The 21,571-nt window shown below is 34.1% G+C and overlaps 1 protein-coding gene across 2 annotated transcripts in view; it reads right to left on the reverse strand.

Moving 5' to 3' along the window:
* CCDC171 (coiled-coil domain containing 171) overlaps positions 1-21,571 on the reverse strand; it is a 398,142-nt gene that overhangs the window by 82,771 nt on the left and 293,800 nt on the right. For both annotated transcript variants that reach the window (XM_025359528.1, XM_025359526.1), the window contains one exon: positions 17,034-17,165. In XM_025359528.1, the coding sequence (XP_025215313.1) occupies positions 17,034-17,165 (132 nt within the window). The remainder of the gene's footprint in view (positions 1-17,033; positions 17,166-21,571) is intronic.

Consider the following 21,571-nt stretch of genomic DNA (forward strand, 5'->3'; position numbering starts at 1 on the left):
TTGCATGCTTCAGCCAGAGTTATCATCTACTTCAATAATCCCTATAATCTCTATTCTACAACAAAATTCATTGAAGTATGCTAAACTATATCAGTCTGAAAAAAAAATTGTTATGATTTCAGCTTTTTAAAACAGGTTTATTGAGGTATAATTAATAAACAAAGAATTGCACATGTTTAACAAATAGCCATTCCGTTTTAAGGACAAATTGATTCCTGGGTGCTTTCTAATTTTCAAGTAAAGCAATTATTTTACTTTTTGTACACTGTGAAGGAATAAATAATAAGAGTGCCATGAAATTCTTCTAAGATCATAGTTTATTTGCCGTATCACAGAGTTTTGGTAGCTGAAAAACAAAACCTTACCAATCCTCCCATCCAATCCTCATTTTGCAGATTAAAAGTCATCTCATAGACCTCACTGCTACAGAGCTACCTAGTGGCTGAGACTCGAACTCCAGATATTCCCTATTTGTATTTCCTGACAATAACATTTTATAGGAAAAGGGATTTGTAGCCACATAAACTTCAAGGTCCACTCAAATGCCACCTCCTCTATGAAGCCTCTTCTAACCACCCAGCAAGAGCAAATTTCATTCGTCTAAAGGGTAAGCAATGGTACTTTTATTTATGCCTCTCCTATGGCAGCCATGCCTTTCATTTCATCTCAGTTTCAACTTTCATATTAAATTTCACATTCTCTCTTTCCCCTCAAAAAAAAAAAAAAAAAAAAAAACAGTTTGAATTACCTTTGTGTCCCATAATACAGCGCAATGCCTTACATTTGGTAGGTGCTCAGTACATCACTGAATGATGTTAGCCATATCCCAATCTATATCATCAACAGAGCTAGCCATTTTGCTTTTTTTAAAGCCAGTATCTTAGTTCACACTGGTCTCTAAATACTATTAAGTGATACTTCTATATACTCTCTAGAATAAGTGCAGAACTCTGAAACAAAGCCATTTCTAGTCCCTGTTGCTCCTATGGACTACCAGGAGTCCGGGATACCAACCACCAAGCCACTGAACTGACAACAACAGGTCTTCCTCTCTCTATCTAGAGCAATTGTTTGAATACCAGCAGAGCCTGGCTTCTCCAGATCCTTCAAAAAATCTGCATTCCTTTACCAGTGAGAACACACTAGAACGTTGAGTAAGAAAAGGCAACTTATGTGTCAAGGCATGTCATCCATTCTGCTTTCAGGATATAAACTGGGAAGGGCCCAAAAAATAATGCCTCAGAGGATTCCTACTGGCATGGAATGAAAATGTGCCTTTAGTTTGCAAACAGGTTCTATATACAAACAAGATAAAGCCTATTAGAGCCTTATCTGATTTGCATATAACACAACTGTTGAAGTCTTTTTGAGTTTTCAAGTGGCATAAAATACTACACAATTCCTTTATGACTCAAAACAAGATGGAAGAGAGAGTAGACAGTAAAAATTCACTCGAGCATACCATCCCACAGATTGAATGTGCTGCTCTATAAGAAAAAAACCTTTGTTTGACTGCATTGACACAATGCATTGAAACAATAGTATATGTCCTTTGCATAGAACCTATTTTATAATGCTAGTACAATTCTCACAATCCTTTATCTGAAACCCTTGGAACCGATGTGTTTCTCAGTTCAGGATTTTTCCTATTTTAGAAATATGGGCTGTAATCCTAGTACTTTGGGAGGCCGAGGCAGGTGGATAATTTGAGGTTAGGAGTTCAGGACCACCCTGGCCAACACAGCCAAACTCTGTCTCCATTACAAAAATGCAAAAATTAGCCGGGCGTGGTGGCACACACCTGTGGTCCCAGTTTCTGCGGAGGCTGAGGCAGGAGAGTCACTTAAACCTGGGAGGCGGAGGTTGCAGTGAGCTGAGATTGTACCACTGCACTCCAGCCTGGGTGACAGAAGTGAGAACTTGTCTCAAAAAAACAAACAACCCACCCCCCCACAAAAAAAAAAAAAGAAAGAAAAAAAGAAAAGAAACAAGAGGCATATGCCATATATTAAATAATACTCTCATCAAGATCTGGGACAGCACTCTCTAATCAAAAACATATTTCTCAGGTTTTGCCACAAAATTAGGGCAGGTCAGGTTTTGCCTCCAAGTTACCAGTTTTCAGAGCATTCTGGAGTTTGGAATTTCAGATACAGGATTTGGGGTCTGAATGATGAAAAATAACTCCTGTGTTACAACCAAATTACATCATTTGGAGTTGTTGCAATATATACTTAAGTCTATAGGGTCATATTTTACTAGAGCACATACAAATCCATATAATAAGCAAAATGATTCTACTGAATTGTTTAACAATTCATTGTGTAAATTTCTGGTGTGATATTAGCTAGTTTCAGAGGAGCTACAAATCAACATATACAGTTGGAATTTGAAATCATCCCAAAATTAAATGGTGTAAATAAAGGTGACAAAATGTTTCAAAATATGGAAACAGTAGTTACGTTTGCATTACTTTATATAATTATTTAAATAGTAGTATACAGCATGAATTTACCACCTGGGTCTTCGCCACTGCTGTATACTTAACTGGAAGGAAACACTAAAGTTGTTGAACATTTTATTTTTTTGAAGGCACATGTTGAACAGGTCATCAATCAAAAGATATATGTATGGCTTCCAATTAATTTTCTAATTATTGCAACCAAAAAAATTAAGTCAGGATGTGAAAATCACATCAAGTTTTAAAAGTTAAGTAGTATTCCTTTAAAAATGTGTTATCTTCTCTTATTTTTTTAAGTCCATACTAATAATCAGCAAGAAAAGAAACATGTTGTTCAGAGCAAATATCTCCACAGAGATAAGTGTTTCTACCTGGAAAAGAGTCTGGGATAAAACAAGGGGCCAGTCATTCTGCACAGTCTCCTAGGTCACTTTACTGAGACTTCATTTAGGAGCTGAGGGAATATGCTTCCAGTGCCTCTAGAGGGCCCTCTCTCATAGTCAGCTCAGCCTGACCACTGGGGCTGAATGAACTAGGAAAGAAGGAGAACAGAGAAGGGGGATATAGAAAGCAGGTTCTAAGAGTTGGCCCGACTTGTTTACATGCAATTCCTGTTTTTTAAAATTGAGGAAGGATTCGATCGGCTAGTATTGGCAAGTCTTCTGAGATTTTTTTTTTATTTTTTATTTTTTTATTTTTTTATTTTTTTATTTTATTTATTTATTTTTTTTTTTGAGTTTTTTTTTTTAAAGGGTACTTTGTTAAGAAAATTAAGAATACTATTTCTAAATGAAATTATGAGAATTTAAATTGTTTTTTATTTTTATTTTTCCTTTGAAAATAAATGAATTAAGCAACAATCTTTTATTTCAGATAAAGAGTTGATTTGGATTTTGGCTTAGTGTCTATAAAAGTATAGAAATTTGAGTGTGTTCTCTCAACAGGACCTCCAAACTACTTCTGGCCTGGAGCTGCACAACTCATGAATTGCCCAGTTCACTCAAACAAATACCTTAAAATTTTATATGCCACAGTTTACCTTTTAATGTTTTCTTCAGTGAGTTACTTCTTAAGTTAGTCTTCCCTCAAAAACTTATGCCTCCTTTTAGTCACTAGGAGACTTTCGGTGGGAAAAGGGGGAAAAAACCTACTACTGTTACTAGAAAGCTCCAAAACTGAAAACTACTTCCTAAACCCTTTCTAAAATTACCCTACATTTCACTGGTTACTTAATATACAGTACTATGCAAACTCAAATAAAATATTTATTTTTTTGACAAATAAAGATTGTATATATTTAAGGGGTATAATGTGATTATTTAATATACATATACTTTGTAAAATTATTACCACAATCAAGCTAATTAACGTATCTATCACCTCACAGTTACCCTTTTTGTGTATGTGGTGAGAATACTGACTACATGCATATGGTATTCGCCTCTTCCATAAAAAGGAACCAAAATAGCAAGTAGATAATCACACTTCAAATAGATCATCTAAGAGAGAGCACTGGAATTCCACAGAGGAGTGGGAAACACCAAAAGCAAGGAAGGAGAGGGAAGCAAGACAGCCTGCTCATCCGGGATTGGCTGGGAGCCTGGAGAGGTCCGGTAAAGTGGGGAAAGAGTAAGTGAGAGACCCCCAGCAATCTACATTCCCACCACAGACTCTTAGCTGTAGGAGAGTCCCTCAACCTTCAACCCTCAAGGGCCCTGACTCTAAGCAAATTTCAAGTATACAATGCATTATATAACACTGTACCATGATCTCCAGAGATTATTCATCTTATAACCCAAAGTTTCTACCCTTTGACCAATTATCTCCTCATCCCCCAACCACCCCCAACCTCAGGTAACTACCTTTTCCTCTGTTTCTATGAGTTAGATTTTTAAAAATTCTGTGTATAAGTGGAATCATGCAGTATTTTCCTTTCTGCGTCTGGCTTATTTCGCTTAGCATAATGTCCTCCATGTTCATATATGTTGTTGCATATTGCTGGATTTCCTTTATTTTTTAAAGCTGAATTTTCCTGTATGTGTGTGTGTGTATATGTGTGTGTGTGTGTGTGTGTGTAAACATTTCCTTTGTCCATTCATCCATTAGAGGGCACTTAAGTTGTTTCTATATCTTGGCTATTGTGAATAATACTACAATGAACATGGAAGTGCAGATATGTCTTCAAGACAACGGTTTCATTTCCTTTGGATATATACCCAGAAGTAGGATTGCTGGATCATATGGTAGTTCTATTTTTATTTTTTGAGAAAATTCCATACCGTTTTCCATAATAGCTATACCAATTTACATTTCCACCAATAGTGCACAAGGGTTCCCTCTTCTCTACATCCTTGCCAACACCTGTTGTCTTTTAACTTTCTGGTAATAGCCATCCTAACAGTTGTGATGTGATATCTCACTGTGGTTTTGATTTTCATTTCCCTGATGGTTAGTGATGTTGAACACCTTTTTACTTATTGGCCACTTGCATGTGTTCTTTGGAAAAATGTCTTTTTAGGTCCTTTGCCCATTTTTTAAAAAAGTTATTGTGTTGTATGAGTTTCTTATATATTTTGGATATTAAACTCCTTACTGGATATACAGTTTATAAATACTTTCTCCCATTCCACAGGTTGCCTTTCCATTTTGTTAATTGTTTCCTTTGTTTTATGGTATTAGGTCTTTTTAAACATTGTTTACTCCATTTTGAGTTTATTTTTGTGCATGTTGTAAGATAAAAGTCCAATCATTCTTTTGCATGTAGATATCCTATGTAAAATATTTTTAAAACTGTGATTTTGATAATTCCAACTTTAAATAAGAGGGAAAAGAATTAGGATCCCTGTTGGAATAACTTTTAGTTATCTTCTTCAATTCAAATACATGTACCTAATGAAAACATATATTTGAGAGTAACAATAGTCTGTTTAACAAACGTAAGGCATCTGTGGAATTATTACAAGAAATTACCTTTGTACCTGGTTTTAGATTGAATGATTTACTGCATCTTCCTTAATCCTTAAGTTGCATATTCATTGCTGTATTTTCTTCTAACTGCTGTCACTTAAGTTGTCATGCAGAATAGGGCAAATCAGGGTCAGTTTATATAAGCGGCATCAATTTGAAGAACTTCATCAGTCTTTATTTCAAGGCATTATGCAAAGAAAACTGACATTAAGAGAGCCTTAACTGACAGCAAATGAAATCAATCAGCAAATCACTAAGCCATAATAAACTCACTCAATTTGTAGATAACCCTTCCTTTTCCAGGTCTTCACCTAGGCAGTCCATCAAACACTGTTTTTCGTCCAAGTAGCTAAAATGAATAGCAATTCTGGTTGTAGCACTTGAAAGTTCAACTGCTCACAGGCTTCGGTCTCTCAATAATAAGTATTAAATGATATAATAGTTCGAGTTATATTTTAAAATGGGCCTTAAAATGAACAAAAGGACAAAGCATCAAGTTTAGAATTTCATTTTTGCCTCTTAACATTAATGATAAAGGAATTATGTTCACATCATTTCAGCAGCTTTTCTACTTAGGGCCACCTAGAACTGAAAGTTGTAACAAAAAAAAAAACATTCTGTACCGCACTTTGATATGTTTTGTCATTTTTGTTTTTTACTAATTGCATCTCAAACATCTCACATAAAAGCAAATACTGTTACCACTTCACAGATTTGGAATTTGAAATTACCCCAAAATTAAATGGTGTAAATAAAGGTGACAAAATGTTTCAAAATATGGGAACAGTAGTAATGTTTGCATTACTTTATATGATTATTTAAATAGTAGTATATGGTATGAATTTACCACCTGGGTCTTGGCAATGGCTGTATACTTAACTGGAAGGAAACACTAAAGTTGTTGAACATTTTATTTTTTTGAAGGCACATGTTGAACAGGTCATCAATCAAAAACCTCCAAAAGCCAAAACACTAAAACATTTCTCAGTATACTTGGGTCACCGTTCCTGACCTTAGGCCTTTTATAGTTCAGTCCAACTTAGCTTTTATTAATATAGCATTTTTAATGTGAAAATCACCTTCACATGCACATTATCTCATCTGATCTCCCTACAGTCCTGTGAGCAAAAGCAAGACTGGCATCACTGTCACCTTTTACGGATGAGGAAATGGTTGCTCTGTGCTGTTGAGTGACTTATCAAAGTGGTTAAATTACAGGGCCAGAACTTCAATCCAGGCATTCTGACTCTCCACACAGGCTTTTTCTAATACTACCATGCTGATTCCTTCCCCAGAAAATGAAATTATTTTAACTTTTCCAAATACTATGCTGTTAAGAAATTCCCATTCTAATCAACATGATTTTCTAGCAAACTCAATGGCATACAGTAAATTGCACAGACTTATGGTTGCCAATTTCCATATAATCTGATTTACTTGCTTGTCTTTTAAAGGGGTAAAAATATCAACCTGAAATTGAAAACTAAGCAATCTATATATACCTGACCAAGGAATGTTTATATGCCAAATATTTAAAGAAGAATTATTTCAAAAACCTTTATTAGTGCTATTTAATTTTCTAAGTTCTTTCATACATGTTATAGGATCCTCGTAATTACCCAAAGATGCACCAGACCAGGTAATATCATCTCCATTTTACTGATGAGGAAACTGACATGCTGGAAGAATTTAGGGTCAAGGGGTCACAGAAAATAGTGATTCTAGGATAGAACTCCAGTAGCACTTTCAGTGCCACAAGAATTATAATACATATTCATCCTTCACAAGAAAGGACAATGCTGTATTCCACACACACACAAAACGAAAACAATTGTATAAAATTATGAGAATCCCTGCTACTGGTGTAATGTGCATCTACAGGGGGAAGGATATCATCTGCTTTATTGCCAGTCCTACTACTTTCTGGCAAAGTTGCATAACCGCTTCAACCTTCTGTAATACTGATTCTGCTATGATTTCATTTCCTTCCTAATTATTCTTTCCTTTTAAGAAAAGGAATAATAAGGCCGGGCGCGGTGGCTCAAGCCTGTAATCCCAGCACTTTGGGAGGCCGAGACGGGCGGATCACGAGGTCAGGAGATCGAGACCATCCTGGCTGACACGGTGAAACCCTGTCTCTACTAAAAAATACAAAAAACTAGCCGGGCGAGGTGGCGGGCGCCTGTAGTCCCAGCTACTCGGGAGGCTGAAGCAGGAGAATGGCGTGAACCCGGGAGGCGGAGCTTGCAGTGAGCTGAGATCCGGCCACTGCACTCCAGCCTGGGTGGCAGAGCGAGACTCCGTCTCAAAAAAAAAAAAATAAAATAAAAAAAAGAAAAGGAATAATAAACAATAAAACTAGAAAAATGAATTTATAAATCTAACTTACTTTTAAAGAAGTCCTACCAGATTTTCCTTAATCTCAGTTCAGATCAGTGAAAACAGATCATTTCTGCAAGGTATATAATTCATACATACATAAAGCTGAATTAAGGATTACAAAGTTATAAGATTCTTTAAAACTGTAGGAGAAGCTTTACACGGATGCAATTACTTGCTCTTAAATGTCATCTTATCCTTTTTAAAAGGCAAAGAGAAATAAAAATCTCAACAAGAAAAAACAAGAAACAAACCCACTGGTCTGAAATGCAACCCAGGATGCAAGATGTAAGATATCTCATCTGCTAGTATTAGAAAGAAAACTTCATAGAAGTCCTTCTACCTAGCAGAAGGAGTTGACAGATAGAAGGCACTTAGTGTGCAAGACTATGTTTTAATAACGGATATACAGAAAATACCTTATTACAATAAATCTTTTAAAATAAAATATATCTTTTAAAATAAAAGAGCTAGCTATGGTGGCTAATGCCTGTAATTCCAACACTTTGGGAGGCTGAGATGGGAGGATAGCTTGAGGCCAGGAGCTTCAGACCAGTCTGGGCAGCACAGCAAGACTGTGTTTCTACAAAAAAAAAAATTAAAAAATAAAATATTATCTACAAAAAATTTAAAATATTACCTAGGCATGGTGGTGCGCACCTGTGGTTCTAGTTACTCAGCAGGCTGAGGCAGGAAGATTGCTTGAGCCCTGGCATTTGAGACTGTAGTGAGCTATGATCATACCACTGCACTCTAGCCTGGGCAACAGAGCAAGATCCTGTCTCAAAAGAAAAAAAAAAGGAAGGAAGGAAGGGAGGGGAAGGGAGGGCAGGGGAGGGGAGGGGAGGCAGGCAGGAAGGAAGGCAGGCTGGCTTTTATCAGCTGGCAAAATATCTGAACAAAAAGAGCATAATTTTATATTTTTACCCTCAAGATTCTGTCCTAAAAATCTGATGCATCCCCCATCCCCACCACCATTAAACAAACAAACAAAAAACCTAGAAATAAAACAACAGGCACAGAAGGAGAAGGGGAAATAATGGCAGAAAAGGATGGTGAAAAGACTTATGGGAAAATACCAAAACTGCTCTAATAATTGCTTATATGCAAAGCTAATTATCTAGCAGTTTTCCCAGTCATCAAACACTAAAATCTTAGGGGAAGATATAGATTGAGGATGACAAGGCATAACTCACAATGACTATAACCAACGTTTAAATGCTATTTATACTGATGTTGAATTAAAACTAAGATCATTATTGTTATCTCACTTTGCAACAAGCCCTTAAAATAAGTTTTCCTAAACATTGGGGAAACACTCCAGGACACTGATCTGGGCAAAGATTTTTTTGTGTAAGATTTTAAAAACACAGGCAACCATGCCAAAAATGGAAAAATGGGATTACGTCAAGTTAAAAAGCTTCTGCACAGCAAAGGAAGCAATCAACCAAGTGAAGAGACAACACACGAAATGGGAGAATACACTTGCAAGTATCCACCTGACGAGGATTAATAACCAGAATATGCAAGAGCTCAAACAACTCCATAGCAAAATAATCAATAATTTAATGTAAAAGTGGCCAAAAGATCTGAATAGATATTTCTCAAAAGAAAACATACAAATGGTCAACAGGTATATGAAAAAAATACTCAACATCATTAACCATCACAGAAATGCAAATCAAAACTACAATGAGCTATCATCTCACTCCGGTTAAAATTTATATTAAAAAGACAGGCAATAATGGATGTCAATAAAAATATGGAGAAAGGAGAATCCTTGCACACTATTAGGGAGAATGTAAATTAGTAAGGCACTATGGAGAACAGTATGGAGTTTCCTCAAAAAACTAAAAATAGAACTACCATATGATCCAGTAACTCCACCACTGAGTATATACACAAAAGAAATAAATATATCACAAGGCATCTGTACTCCCATTTTTACTGCAGCATTATTCACGACAGCCAAAATGTGGAATCAGCCTAATGGCCATTAATAAATGAATAAAGAAAATGTGATACAGATATACACAAAGAATTAGGAATGAAATCTTATCATTTGCAGCAACATAGATACAATTGCAGGTCACTAAATGAAATAAGCCAAGCACAGAAAGACAAATATTGCATGTTCTGACTCATATGTGGGAGCTAAAAAGGTGACTCTCAAGAAGATATATAGATTAGTGGTTACCAGAGGCCAGGAAGGGTAGTGGTGAGAAGGGGATGAAGAGAAGTTGATTACTGGGTACAAATATATCGTGTGATAGAAATAATAAGACCTAGTGTTAGATCAGTAGGGTAACTACAGTTTACAATAATGTATTTTATATTTTAAAATAGCTAGAAGAATCTGAATGGTTCTAATATAAAGAAAAGACAAATACTTAAGGTGATGGATCTATATCCCAAGCACACTGATTTGAACTTTACAAATTATATGAATGTATTAAATTATCACATGTACCCTAAAACCAAGTATATCTATTATGCATCAAATTTTTTAATGAGAAAAATAAACAAAAAGAGAAAAGTAATAAGTTCTTATGTGCACCTTGGCATTTCATTTCTTGTAATACTTTTGTTTAGCATTGCTTAGAGCTCTACTAAGGAAATTTTGAAGAAATTTTAGTTCCACTTGTGCACTATGAAATCTTCAGAGCAGAATTCTAAAATGTCAACTACCAAGTAGCAAACTCTTCCTACTGTCAGCAACAACCAAAAAAAGCACCAAATTCACTACCTCTTATATTCACATTCAAGTTAGGCCCCAAATCTAGGACATTTAGATTGCTCATTGGCACAATTTATATTCTGAAAAACTAGAGTCTATACCTGTCAAGTAGCTAGATGAGACAAAGGATGGTATTTTTCCATCAAATTCATTTATTCTCAGATGAACTATATGACTTTGCAAGCTAATTGTATTTCCCTAACAAACAGCTCTTATCTGGGAAATATTTACAAACCTTTGAAGAAGGTAACATTCCAACATTATTTTCGATTCCACAACCCAATTATAAAATTATTTTATATTTTTCAACATAAAAGATATTTTTATTTTGGGCTGGGTACAGTGGCTCATGCCTGTAATCCCAGCACTTTGGGAGGCTGAGGTGGATGAATCATTTGTGGTCAGGAGTTCGAGACCAGCCTGGCCAACATGGTGAAACCCTGTCTCTAGTAAAATTATAAAAAAAAATTAGGTGGGCGTGGTGGCACATGCCTATAGTCCCAGCTACTGAGGAGTCTGAAGCAGGAAATTCGCTTGAACCCAGGAGTGGGAGGCTGGAGTGAACCAAGATCACGCCACTGCACTCCAGCCTGGGCAACAGAGAGACTCCGTTTCAAAAAAACAAAAAAACAAAAAAAAAAAAAGAGAGAGAGATAGGGAGAGAGAGATAATTGGAAGTGATAGATATGTTCATTAGCATGATTTAATTATTCCACATTGTATTCATAAGCCATAAGATCACTTTGTACCATGTAAATATACACAATTACAATTTATCAATTGGCAAGTAAAAAATTTAAAAGAATAAAGAGAATTGCACAAATTCTTATACACAACAACTCTGGATAATCCAAAATCTTTTTGATAAGTTACTATTAAAATGATGTCACTTACCAATTCCAATAATCTCAAATATTCAAAGCACAGTCATGCACTCAGAAAGCAATGAAACAGAAAATCTGTGAGATGAGCAGCTGCCACAAAATATTTCTTCCTTACTTCACCAGAGAGAATCTCTTAGACTAAAACCTAGCAACTCTGTATAACATAAGGACCTAGTGAGAATGGATGTCTGAAAATTCAGGGAAGACCAAAATTATAAAAAGAGAAAAAAACTTTCTTCTATTATCAGAAAACAAAGAACCACACTTTAAAAAGAATATTAAAGGGCTAATAGAAGTCTTGTAGGGGGTAAACTGGAACCATCTTATCTTTTTCAGGGACACTTGGAGAATATGTATTAAAAGCCTTAGAGTATACATAATATTTGATGTAATCATTCTACTAATTTATACCAGGGGAAAAAGAGAATAATTAAAAGATGTATGCAAGAGGATATTAATTACCATTTTATTCATAATAACCAAAAAATTCAAAATAACTTCAAATATCCATCAACAGAAAACTGGTGAAATATACTGTGGTAGAGCCATATAGTAGAATACAACTCAGGCATCAAAAATAATTATATAAATCTGTATTTACTGACAAGAAAGACATCATGTTATTAGGTTTAAAAAAATGCATACAGAGAGTATGGCCCAAGAGAGGTTGGTTAAAGAGTACAAAAATAGTTAGCTAGAAGGTATAAAGTTCTAATATTCAATAGTACAGTAGGGAAATTATAATTAACAATAACTTATTGTATATTTCAAAATAGCTAAAAGAGAAGAATTGTAATGTGCCCAACATAAAGAAAAACATTTGAGGGGATGGATAATGAAATTACCCTGATTGATCATTGTACATTGTATATAGGTATCAAAATATCACATGTACCTCCAAAGTATGTGTAACTATTACATACCAATAAAAAGGAAAAAGTGAAAAAAACTATATGGCCCAATTATTGTTTAAATATATATAGGTATATTAAATATAAATAGTATGTGCATATGAGTTTGTATTTATGGCTAAAAAATGACTAGAAGTATATATACCAAAATGTTAACATTGGTTGTTTCTGAATGGCAGAATTTTAAAGGATTTTTTTTCACTTTTATTTTAGGTTCAGAGGTAAATGTGCAGGTTTGTTATATAGGTAAACACATGTCACAATGGTTTGTTGTACAGATTACTTTGTCACCCAGGTACTAAGCCTAGTTCTCAATAGCTATTTTTTCTGATCCTCTCCCTTCTCCCATACCCTCCAGCCTCAAGGCCCCAGTTGCTCCCCTCTTTGTGTCCGTGTGTTCTCATCATTTAGCTCCCACTTACAAGTAAGAACATGTGGTGTTTGGTTTTCTGTTCTTGTGTTAGATTGCTGAGGATGATGGCCTCCAGCTTTATCCATGTTCCCACAAAAAACATGATCTTGTTCTTTTCACGGCTGCATAGTATTCCATGGTGTACATGTACTACATTTTCTTTATCCAGTCTACCATGGATGGACATTTAGGTTGATTCCATGTTTTACTATTGTGAATAGTGCTACAGTGAACATACGCCTGCATGTGTCTTTATGGTAGAACTATTTGTATTCCTTGGGGTACATACTCAGTTAATGGGAGTGCTGGGTCAAATGGTAGTTCTGTTTTCAGCTTTTTGAGGAATTGCCACACTGCTTTCCACTATGGCTGAACTAATTTACACTCCCACCAACAGTGTATAAGCAATTCCTTTTTTCAACAACCTCATCAGTATCTGTTATTTTTTGACTTTTTAGTAGTAGTCATTTTGACTGGTGTGAGATGGTATCTCATTGTGGTTTTGATTTGCATTCTCTAAAGATCAGCAATGTCATTGAGCTTTTTCTTTTCATATGCTTGTTAACTTGCATGTATGTATTCTTTTGAAAAGTATGTGTTCATATCCTATACTCACTTTTTAATGCGGTTGGTTTTTTCTTATAAATTTGTTTAAGTTCCTTATAGATGCTGGTTATTAAATCTTCATCAGATGCATAGTTTGCAATATATTTTCCCCATTCTGTAGGTTGTTTACTCTGTTGATAGTTTCTTTTGCTGTACAGAAGCTCTTAAGTTTAATTAGATCCCATTTGTCATTTTTTGTCTTTGTTGCAATTGCTTTTGGCGTCTTTAGCACGAAATCTTTGCTGGTTCCTATGTCCAGAATGGTTTTGCCTAGGTTGGCTTAAAGGTTTTACATAGTTTTGAAACTAAATAGTTTTAGATTTTACATTTAAGTCTTTTATCCATCTTGGATTGATTTTTGTGCACTCAACAAATGTTAGCTATTGTTACTGTATAATTATTATTTATTACTACTGAATCAAAATGCAAACACAAACATTTATTGGATGCCTGCTAATATTTGCCAGTTATTACCAATAGTACATATCATAATGATTGAAAAAATGTAATTCAGAGTATAAGATAATGAATAATAGGTATTATCTTTATAAAGTATAAGTAGAATCTTTTTTATTGCAAAGCTCTCTGCATTCACACTATACTGGACTTTTCATTTAAAGCTAATTGGTCTAATCTGGGTGTTTTTATTCTTCTCAGTATTGTAATGAAAGCCTATTTGCTGTTATTTGGAAGACAAAAGCACTAGTATAGGTTTAAATTTGCTATAGGAACTTAAATGAATAGTTTCACTGGAGATATGGCCTCATTGGAACATCATGTGCCATGGAAAAGTAAATATGAAGCTATGGTAGGCTGTGCTTGATCAAAATTTTATTTAAAGTCTTTGAACAAACAGGGAAGGGTGAAGAAAATAAATGGAAAGATATAGAAAAAAAAATCTTAAATAACCATTCCTCAAAATAAAACATACACACACCTTAAAAGTAATGAAAACAAGCTACTGTTACTTACTTCATCTTTACAAGGGCCTTATAATGGTTGCAATAACAACAGCCACCCTGCACTGCCTGCTTTCTCTAGGCTAGGCACTGTACTACACTTTACATCTATCGCTGCATTCAATCCTACTGCAAACCTCGGGGATCAGTAGCATTACTTTTTTTTTTTTTTAAGCTAAGGAAATTGAGGCCAGGGGGGCAGCTTAGCAGATCTCAGAAACAAGTTGAACTGAATTTTTCTCCATAGAAAAGCATCAGTCATGTGTTCTTCCGGGTTCAGAGAACATAGGTAATCCACTCATCCTCTTCACTCAGTAATAATGCTCACTGGTCTCTTTTTATTCAGGATTATACCTACAATAAAGTTCGCCCCCATTGAAGAAGACAGAAAACTTCAGCTCCTACTTCTACAAATGACAGCTGAGTAAGTTGGGCAAACGGTTCATATACTACCACACCCTGCTGAGTTATCCTCTCTTCATAATCAAAGGTTGAGAACCCTGAATAGTCAACTTCATCAGTACAGAGTCAGACTACAAAGTTAAACAACTACTGAATTCCCAAGTAAGCAGCCACACTTAGCATAAATGCACATATTTTTATACTGCAAAAAAAAAAAAGGTGAAATTAGAGTTTCACACTATTAGGCTATAATTAGTCTATAATACAGCATAAACTATGATCTATATCATACATAGATGCATAATTTTTTATAAATGGAAGAAAAATTCCATTATAGATACCTAAGTGTTTTACTCTTACCATCTAACATATGTGTCTACATTTTTTAGTATCAGATTTATTAGTTCAGCTTAGCAGTCAAATACTATTAGACTTAAATCCAGGCTCTTGACTCTGCCTTTTCCTTGTTGTTGATCTGAGGAGTTACCTGTTGTGTTTGTTGTGGCGGTGGTGGTTGTTTTAAGTGTAAAATGGAGATAGTGCCATCTATTTGACAGGCTCATTGTGAGAATTAAATAAGATGATATATTCAAAGAGCTAAGCATGGTACCTGGTATACAGTTAAGTGTTCGCTGAAATTGTAGGTACTATTATTATCACTAATGTCTCCTAATTTTCCAACTATGATGTATACTATACTACTAAACTATGATATATATTACAGTATGTCAATGGAACTTATCCAGGTGGGAATGTATGTAACTATTTTTATTAGAACCTAGAAAAGACAGTAGTTTAAACTATGGGTCTCTACATTTCCTTCTTGCTGCTCCCAGATATAATAACCCCCAAAAAGGGCATTTTTGGGAATCAGTCTCTTTCCAAACCACCAAGATCTAGTTTTGAGGAAGTCTTTATTTGTAAATTATGACAAATACTAAGCCTTGTGAGATTCTGAATTGAAATAGCCAAGTAAAGGACAATTTTACAACCACTAGAAAAATCTCAAATCAGATTGTATTCATAGTTCTGATGAATTCATAAATACTGACAATCAAATTTAAAATACACATTTTAAATCTCATCTTAAATAACAGTACAGCATTCTATCCATAACAGAAAATAAAAATATTTTATGCTTAGTTTTATAATTATATATATTTTAGATATATTGGGCAATCTAATGAAAGAAGCAATGAGTATTTTTTTTCCTTGTAGAGCATTAATTTGGTACTAATAACAAATTAAATTAGGATATGGAGCATATAAAAAATTAACATTGCTCCACACAAACTGACATTAATTTTCTATAAAATTAAAATTCCACAGGGTCATAAACTAAAGAAAGAAAAAGATTATTTTAAATCTCAACATGTGAAAGGCACACTAAGTTTTAAGAGACATTTCTCCTTTTAAATACACTAAAAAATAGAGTGCTATTGGACAAGGACAGTCTCTTTTGAAATATCATGCTTCCTATAATTTACATAACGTTGATAGTTTTCCTTTTTAATGAAGGTTTTGGGCATTAACAGGACACACTGAATTTTATTTTGTCAGATTAAGAAAAACAACCTGAAGGAAAAAATTGATCACAATAACATTAATACAATAGTGACATAAAATAGAACGATACCTACAGCGTCTGAAAATGAATGTTTCTAAAAATAAATTGATTAATGTACTTTAAAGTTATTTGAGGTCTTATGATTTGGTATTTTAAGTTTTATAGATGAAATGACCCAGTTTGCACATCTTACAATGTTTATTAAAACTAAATATTAAAGGGTAAAATACTCTTCAGTAAAAAATACAGGTAAGTTTAAGTCTTGCTGAAATTAAATTACTTCATAAGAAATGTTGGATATATTTTGGAATTAATATTGAGAAATTTCAGGTATCTCTCTTGATGTTTACATCTAAAGTGATTTATTATTTTTTTTTTCTCTAAAGTTACTTATTTTCAAACAATAAGAGCAACAAATTGAGACTTGCTTAAACAGATAACAGCCTAGTGTCTTATTGTCCTCTGCTGATAGGGAAGTATTTTCTTTTAATACTGTACTTTGCCATAAAACACATTTTTCCTTGGTAAAAACACTTTTCTGGATTATTTTAATAGGCTAGTTCTAGGCTTTAAAGAAAAAAACAATATTTTGTAAAGTATATTGTTACATGATAGAAGAAAATGAAGAAACATTTATTTGCATCTCCTTTAAATTATTCACAATACTTTGAGGCTTTCTTTCTCTCCAGTTAGTGCAATTTATTTTTCTATATGTCTCAGTAGCAAACAATGTTATTTAGACTCTAACCTGGCATGCTACCACCTCTGGCCCGCCCTTGAGCCCCTCCATTGCAAAGGTCTCCAGGTGCAGTTTGGGTAGCTGCAGGGTGAAGTCATTCCTGCTTGCCGCAGACCATGACAGCGAGATCTGATCTCTGACCTAAAGGGAAAAAAACAGCATCAATGGTAATTCCCCTTCAGACACATTAACTGGGATGAACTGGGTCCCCTTGAGCCCACTGAGTGGACTTGCATTGATCGCTGGACCTGAAATCCATGAATAAATTTAGGACTAATTGATTTTTCGTTGCAAATAAATCTCTAATTCAGAGTGCTGGGGGAGAATGTTAAGAAGAAAAAGCATCCTCCTGCTTGAAATGAGGGAGGGGAAGAAGAGTCACTGGAGCTCTTCTGATCAAGAGGTTTTGAATTATTTTTTCACAGTTCCACCCTAAAAAGAAAAAAGGAAGAAAAGAAAAAACATTCACAAAATCAAAAACAACAGCAATCTCCTAATCATTATCACCTGCTTAGTAACATGTGGTGTTTAACTGACATGAACTGACAAATATTGGACAAGATAGTTATTAGGTACTAGTCTTTGAAAAGAAAACTTCAATAACATGTACTCTAGAATTAAAACAAATATACTCAACACAAAAGGAGACTTAAAAATATACAAGTAAGAGGTTTGTTTGCCCTTTTCACTCTTCTAGAATTGCAGGATTTTATTAAACTTGAGTCTTAATGATTAAATACATATAAACCAACACAGTCACACAATTTCTAAACAATACAACAGATAAAATCAGTAGTATTTGTACTCTATTTTAAGTATTCGGAAAGGCAACAATACAAACACATCACCCACCGATATGGGAAAAACACCAATTCTCCAGTCAGTGTGGAATCACATGCAGTTGATATCACACTGCCACCTTCTGGACAAATGAGAAAATATTCCTTATATAATATAAATGGAAACATTCAAAAACAGGTATTTTGGTTTTTAATTTCCAAACTTAGTAAAAGCCTTAAGAATTCCGGCCGGGCGCGGTGGCTCAAGCCTGTAATCCCAGCACTTTGGGAGGCCGAGACGGGCGGATCATGAGGTCAGGAGATCGAGACCATCCTGGCGAACACGGTGAAACCCCGTCTCTACTAAAAAAATACAAAAAAAAACTAGCCGGGCGAGGCGGCGGGCGCCTGTAGTCCCAGCTACTCGGGAGGCTGAGGCAGGAGAATGGCGTAAACCCGGGAGGCGGAGCTTGCAGTGAGCTGAGATCCGGCCACTGCACTCCAGCCCGGGCGACAGAGCCAGACTCCGTCTCAAAAAAAAAAAAAAAAAAAAAAAAAAAAAAAAGAATTCCATAGTTTAGTTTGCATTTAAGATCAGTAAGCTCTTGTTTTAATCATATAGTTTAATAATAGGAGTTTTCAATACATAGACAAATTTTCTAACTTTCCTTATGCTTGGAATAGGTTTAAAAATTTTATCTATTTGCTACCATATATTTAATAAATATTATGCAATTAGCTCAATGCCACAGAACAAAAAGTTTTTTATCAGGTAGCAAAGGTCAAAACTAGGGTTAACTAAAAAATTGCATTAATTGCCCAAATAAATATATTTCTATCTCTAGTTTTATCCAAGCAAATTCAAATATAACTTGGCAAAACTATAAGATAGAACATTTCTCCTTCATTTTTCTAGTCTACTCGGGCAGCTTGTAAAACTGTTTGAATTATTTTTATTATATTAATTAGTTCCTTAAGATATATACACATTTCACAAAACTATCAAACTCTCAGTTAAAGAAACTCTGCGTTTCTTTAAGCCAGCAAACATACACAAACATATAATGGCATTTTTAACTGTTCATGCTAATCTGTGGGCATAAAAATCCTTATAGGTCCCAAGCTGATCTGAAGACTTTCTGTCAATAAGAGAATGTCAAAGTGTATGCTGTAAAACACACTATGATATAATTTTTATAATGACGTGAGTACCACATGCATGCTGGAATCTCAATTCAGAATGTATATTTATCTGCAACAAACACTCTCCAGAGTCTTCAATCAGGATAAGAATGCTGTTAAACTTACTTAGCATAACAAAATAAATCATATTTTACAAATACATTTGTTTTAGGTTTTATATTTTACATGTATGAATACCTTCTCTTGCTTTTTTTGTCACCAATGTGTACTCGGATAAAAGAAAACATTAATGTGGATTAAGGTTCTGAGAATTTATCAACATCAAACCACTAGTGTTTTGCCTTCTACCCTTCTGAACCACAGTCAATAGATCTAAATATTTTACTGCACCCTGGCCAATTCATTGTTTGATGTTTAAAAACTCACCCAGAATCAAAGAAAATTTATTAAATTTGAGCCCCCAAATGAGATACTATTAGCTTTGAAAGTCAAGTTTAACTGCGATATTGATGATTCTCTTTTTTCTGTGACAAAATTCACTAGGGAAATCCTGGATGTCAAAGTACAAAAGCAGATTGCTAATACGGGCAAAGAGAGGGGAAAAAAAACCATAAGCAATGTAAGTATAATCCACAACACAGCTCAAGCACTGGAGGTCCTTTAACCTGATTAGCATCAGGCACCATACTTCATCCATGAAGCTTGACACACAGTGAACAGTAAGCCACATTTTATATTCTCTAAATAAACTTTATGAGCAATGTTAAGCTGTGGTATCTTGGATCTAAAACTGATTTATTGTCATTTCAATATTTTTGGTATAATATTACTTAATTTGCCAAATTAAATAATGCTTTATAGTAAATAAAAAAACTTGCAAAATGCAGCTATTTTTGCTACACCTAATGATGAACATCATAATCATTTGAATAATATGCAAGCTTTAATACTTTCATTTAATTACAAATTATCTGTTGAATCAACTTGACAATGCCATCAAGAGTGAGAGACCCGTGATATATAATAGATGCAATATCACAAATACTTCTACTAAAATTTTAAGAGTTTTTTCCACTTTTAAATTAAACCAGAACTTTGAGAGTATCTAAAATGTTCTCAAATATTTCTAGGAAAAGTTTTTAGAAAAGTGTTGTAAAAGAATTATCTATAAATTATTTTATTTTAATGAGTAAAGGGAGTGAAAGCATCATGTTGAAAGAATACAAAACAATGATACTAAGACAAGCAAAAATACAATCATGCAACAAATGAAAAGAAAAGAAAGATGAAAAGGAACAGGAGAAATAAAGGGTAGAAGGGAGAGACTTTAGAAAGAATGCAGAAGGAAAGTCTGAATTTCAAGGTGTGAACAGGGAGATTCAACACAGAATAGTAAGAAAGGACTTTCACCTCGTTGCGTTAAGTTTGTTCATGAAAAGAAATAGAACAGGCAGGCTGAGAACAAAGTAACTAACATATTAAAAGAGAGATAATTTGGAATTTCTTTAGGAAATACAGCTTATTGGATACAAAATTATTATTTTCAAGAACGAGGATCTAAAGCAAATTAGTTACTGTCAAAAAAGTTTTGAAGTAATATTAGAATAGTAAATTTTCTTTTTCTAAAAGGAAAAGTTTATCTTTTAAAGTACCAAGCTTAGTGTGAATTAGGAATAAAACAACCAGCAGTTACCTGCCTGTAGATTAAATTATAATTTCAGAAGTCAATCCTTAATTATGTTTATAATACATTATTCATCCTATAATTAAGATTCTATGCCTTTTTATTCTCATTTATTTATCAATATGACTAATACATGTACACAATGTTTTTCTTGTTCAAAATGCCTAACAGCTCATTTTTAACATATAATTTTTTCACAGACTTTCCCAATATAAATCTCAATTATCAGATGTTACACATTCCATAACGTTCTTTAAAATCATGCAATATCATATTTTAGAATAATTTTTAAAACCTGTATTACTCCTACTCTAAAATTTTGATTTTTAGAAAGAACAGTTTACTTTCTCCCTTTCTTATTACATACTTCCAGAAAGGAGATACTTCTAATAGACATATCATTAAAAAAAAACAGGAGAAGAAAAATAAATAAAACTTTCTAAAAAGTCAAAACGGTGCCAAGAAATATATTTATTTCAAGATAAATATATAATCCAGTTCTAGATTTAAGTGATCCACAAGATCCATACTGTACTATTCCTATTTCTCTGATTAGTCTTTACTCACAAGTAAACAATCTGTTTTCTAACTTTTATGCTCCTACCAAAACAAACAAACAAAAAAGCTATTTCTGCTAGATATCAACTATGAAATTAAATTAGTCATTTCTAGAAAAATTGCTCAACTCCCTCCATCTTTTATCATGCACAGCTATAAATCCGTCTGGACTCTATGTTCCAATTAAAAAAAAAAAAAAAACACTCATGAAATGATTTACTAGCTGTATTTTTACCAATCGGATACCAAGCCAGAAGACCTCAAGGTATACATAAAAACTGAGGTTGAGTTAAAAACACATATAAGAAGATGTATACATTCTCTGAATTCTGAATGCCTGGGAAAGGCAACTGATACCAGGGCTTCATGACATACTTTTAATC

Source organism: Theropithecus gelada, chromosome 15 (assembly GCF_003255815.1).
Source record: "Theropithecus gelada isolate Dixy chromosome 15, Tgel_1.0, whole genome shotgun sequence".
Classification (NCBI taxonomy): Eukaryota; Metazoa; Chordata; class Mammalia; order Primates; family Cercopithecidae; genus Theropithecus; species Theropithecus gelada.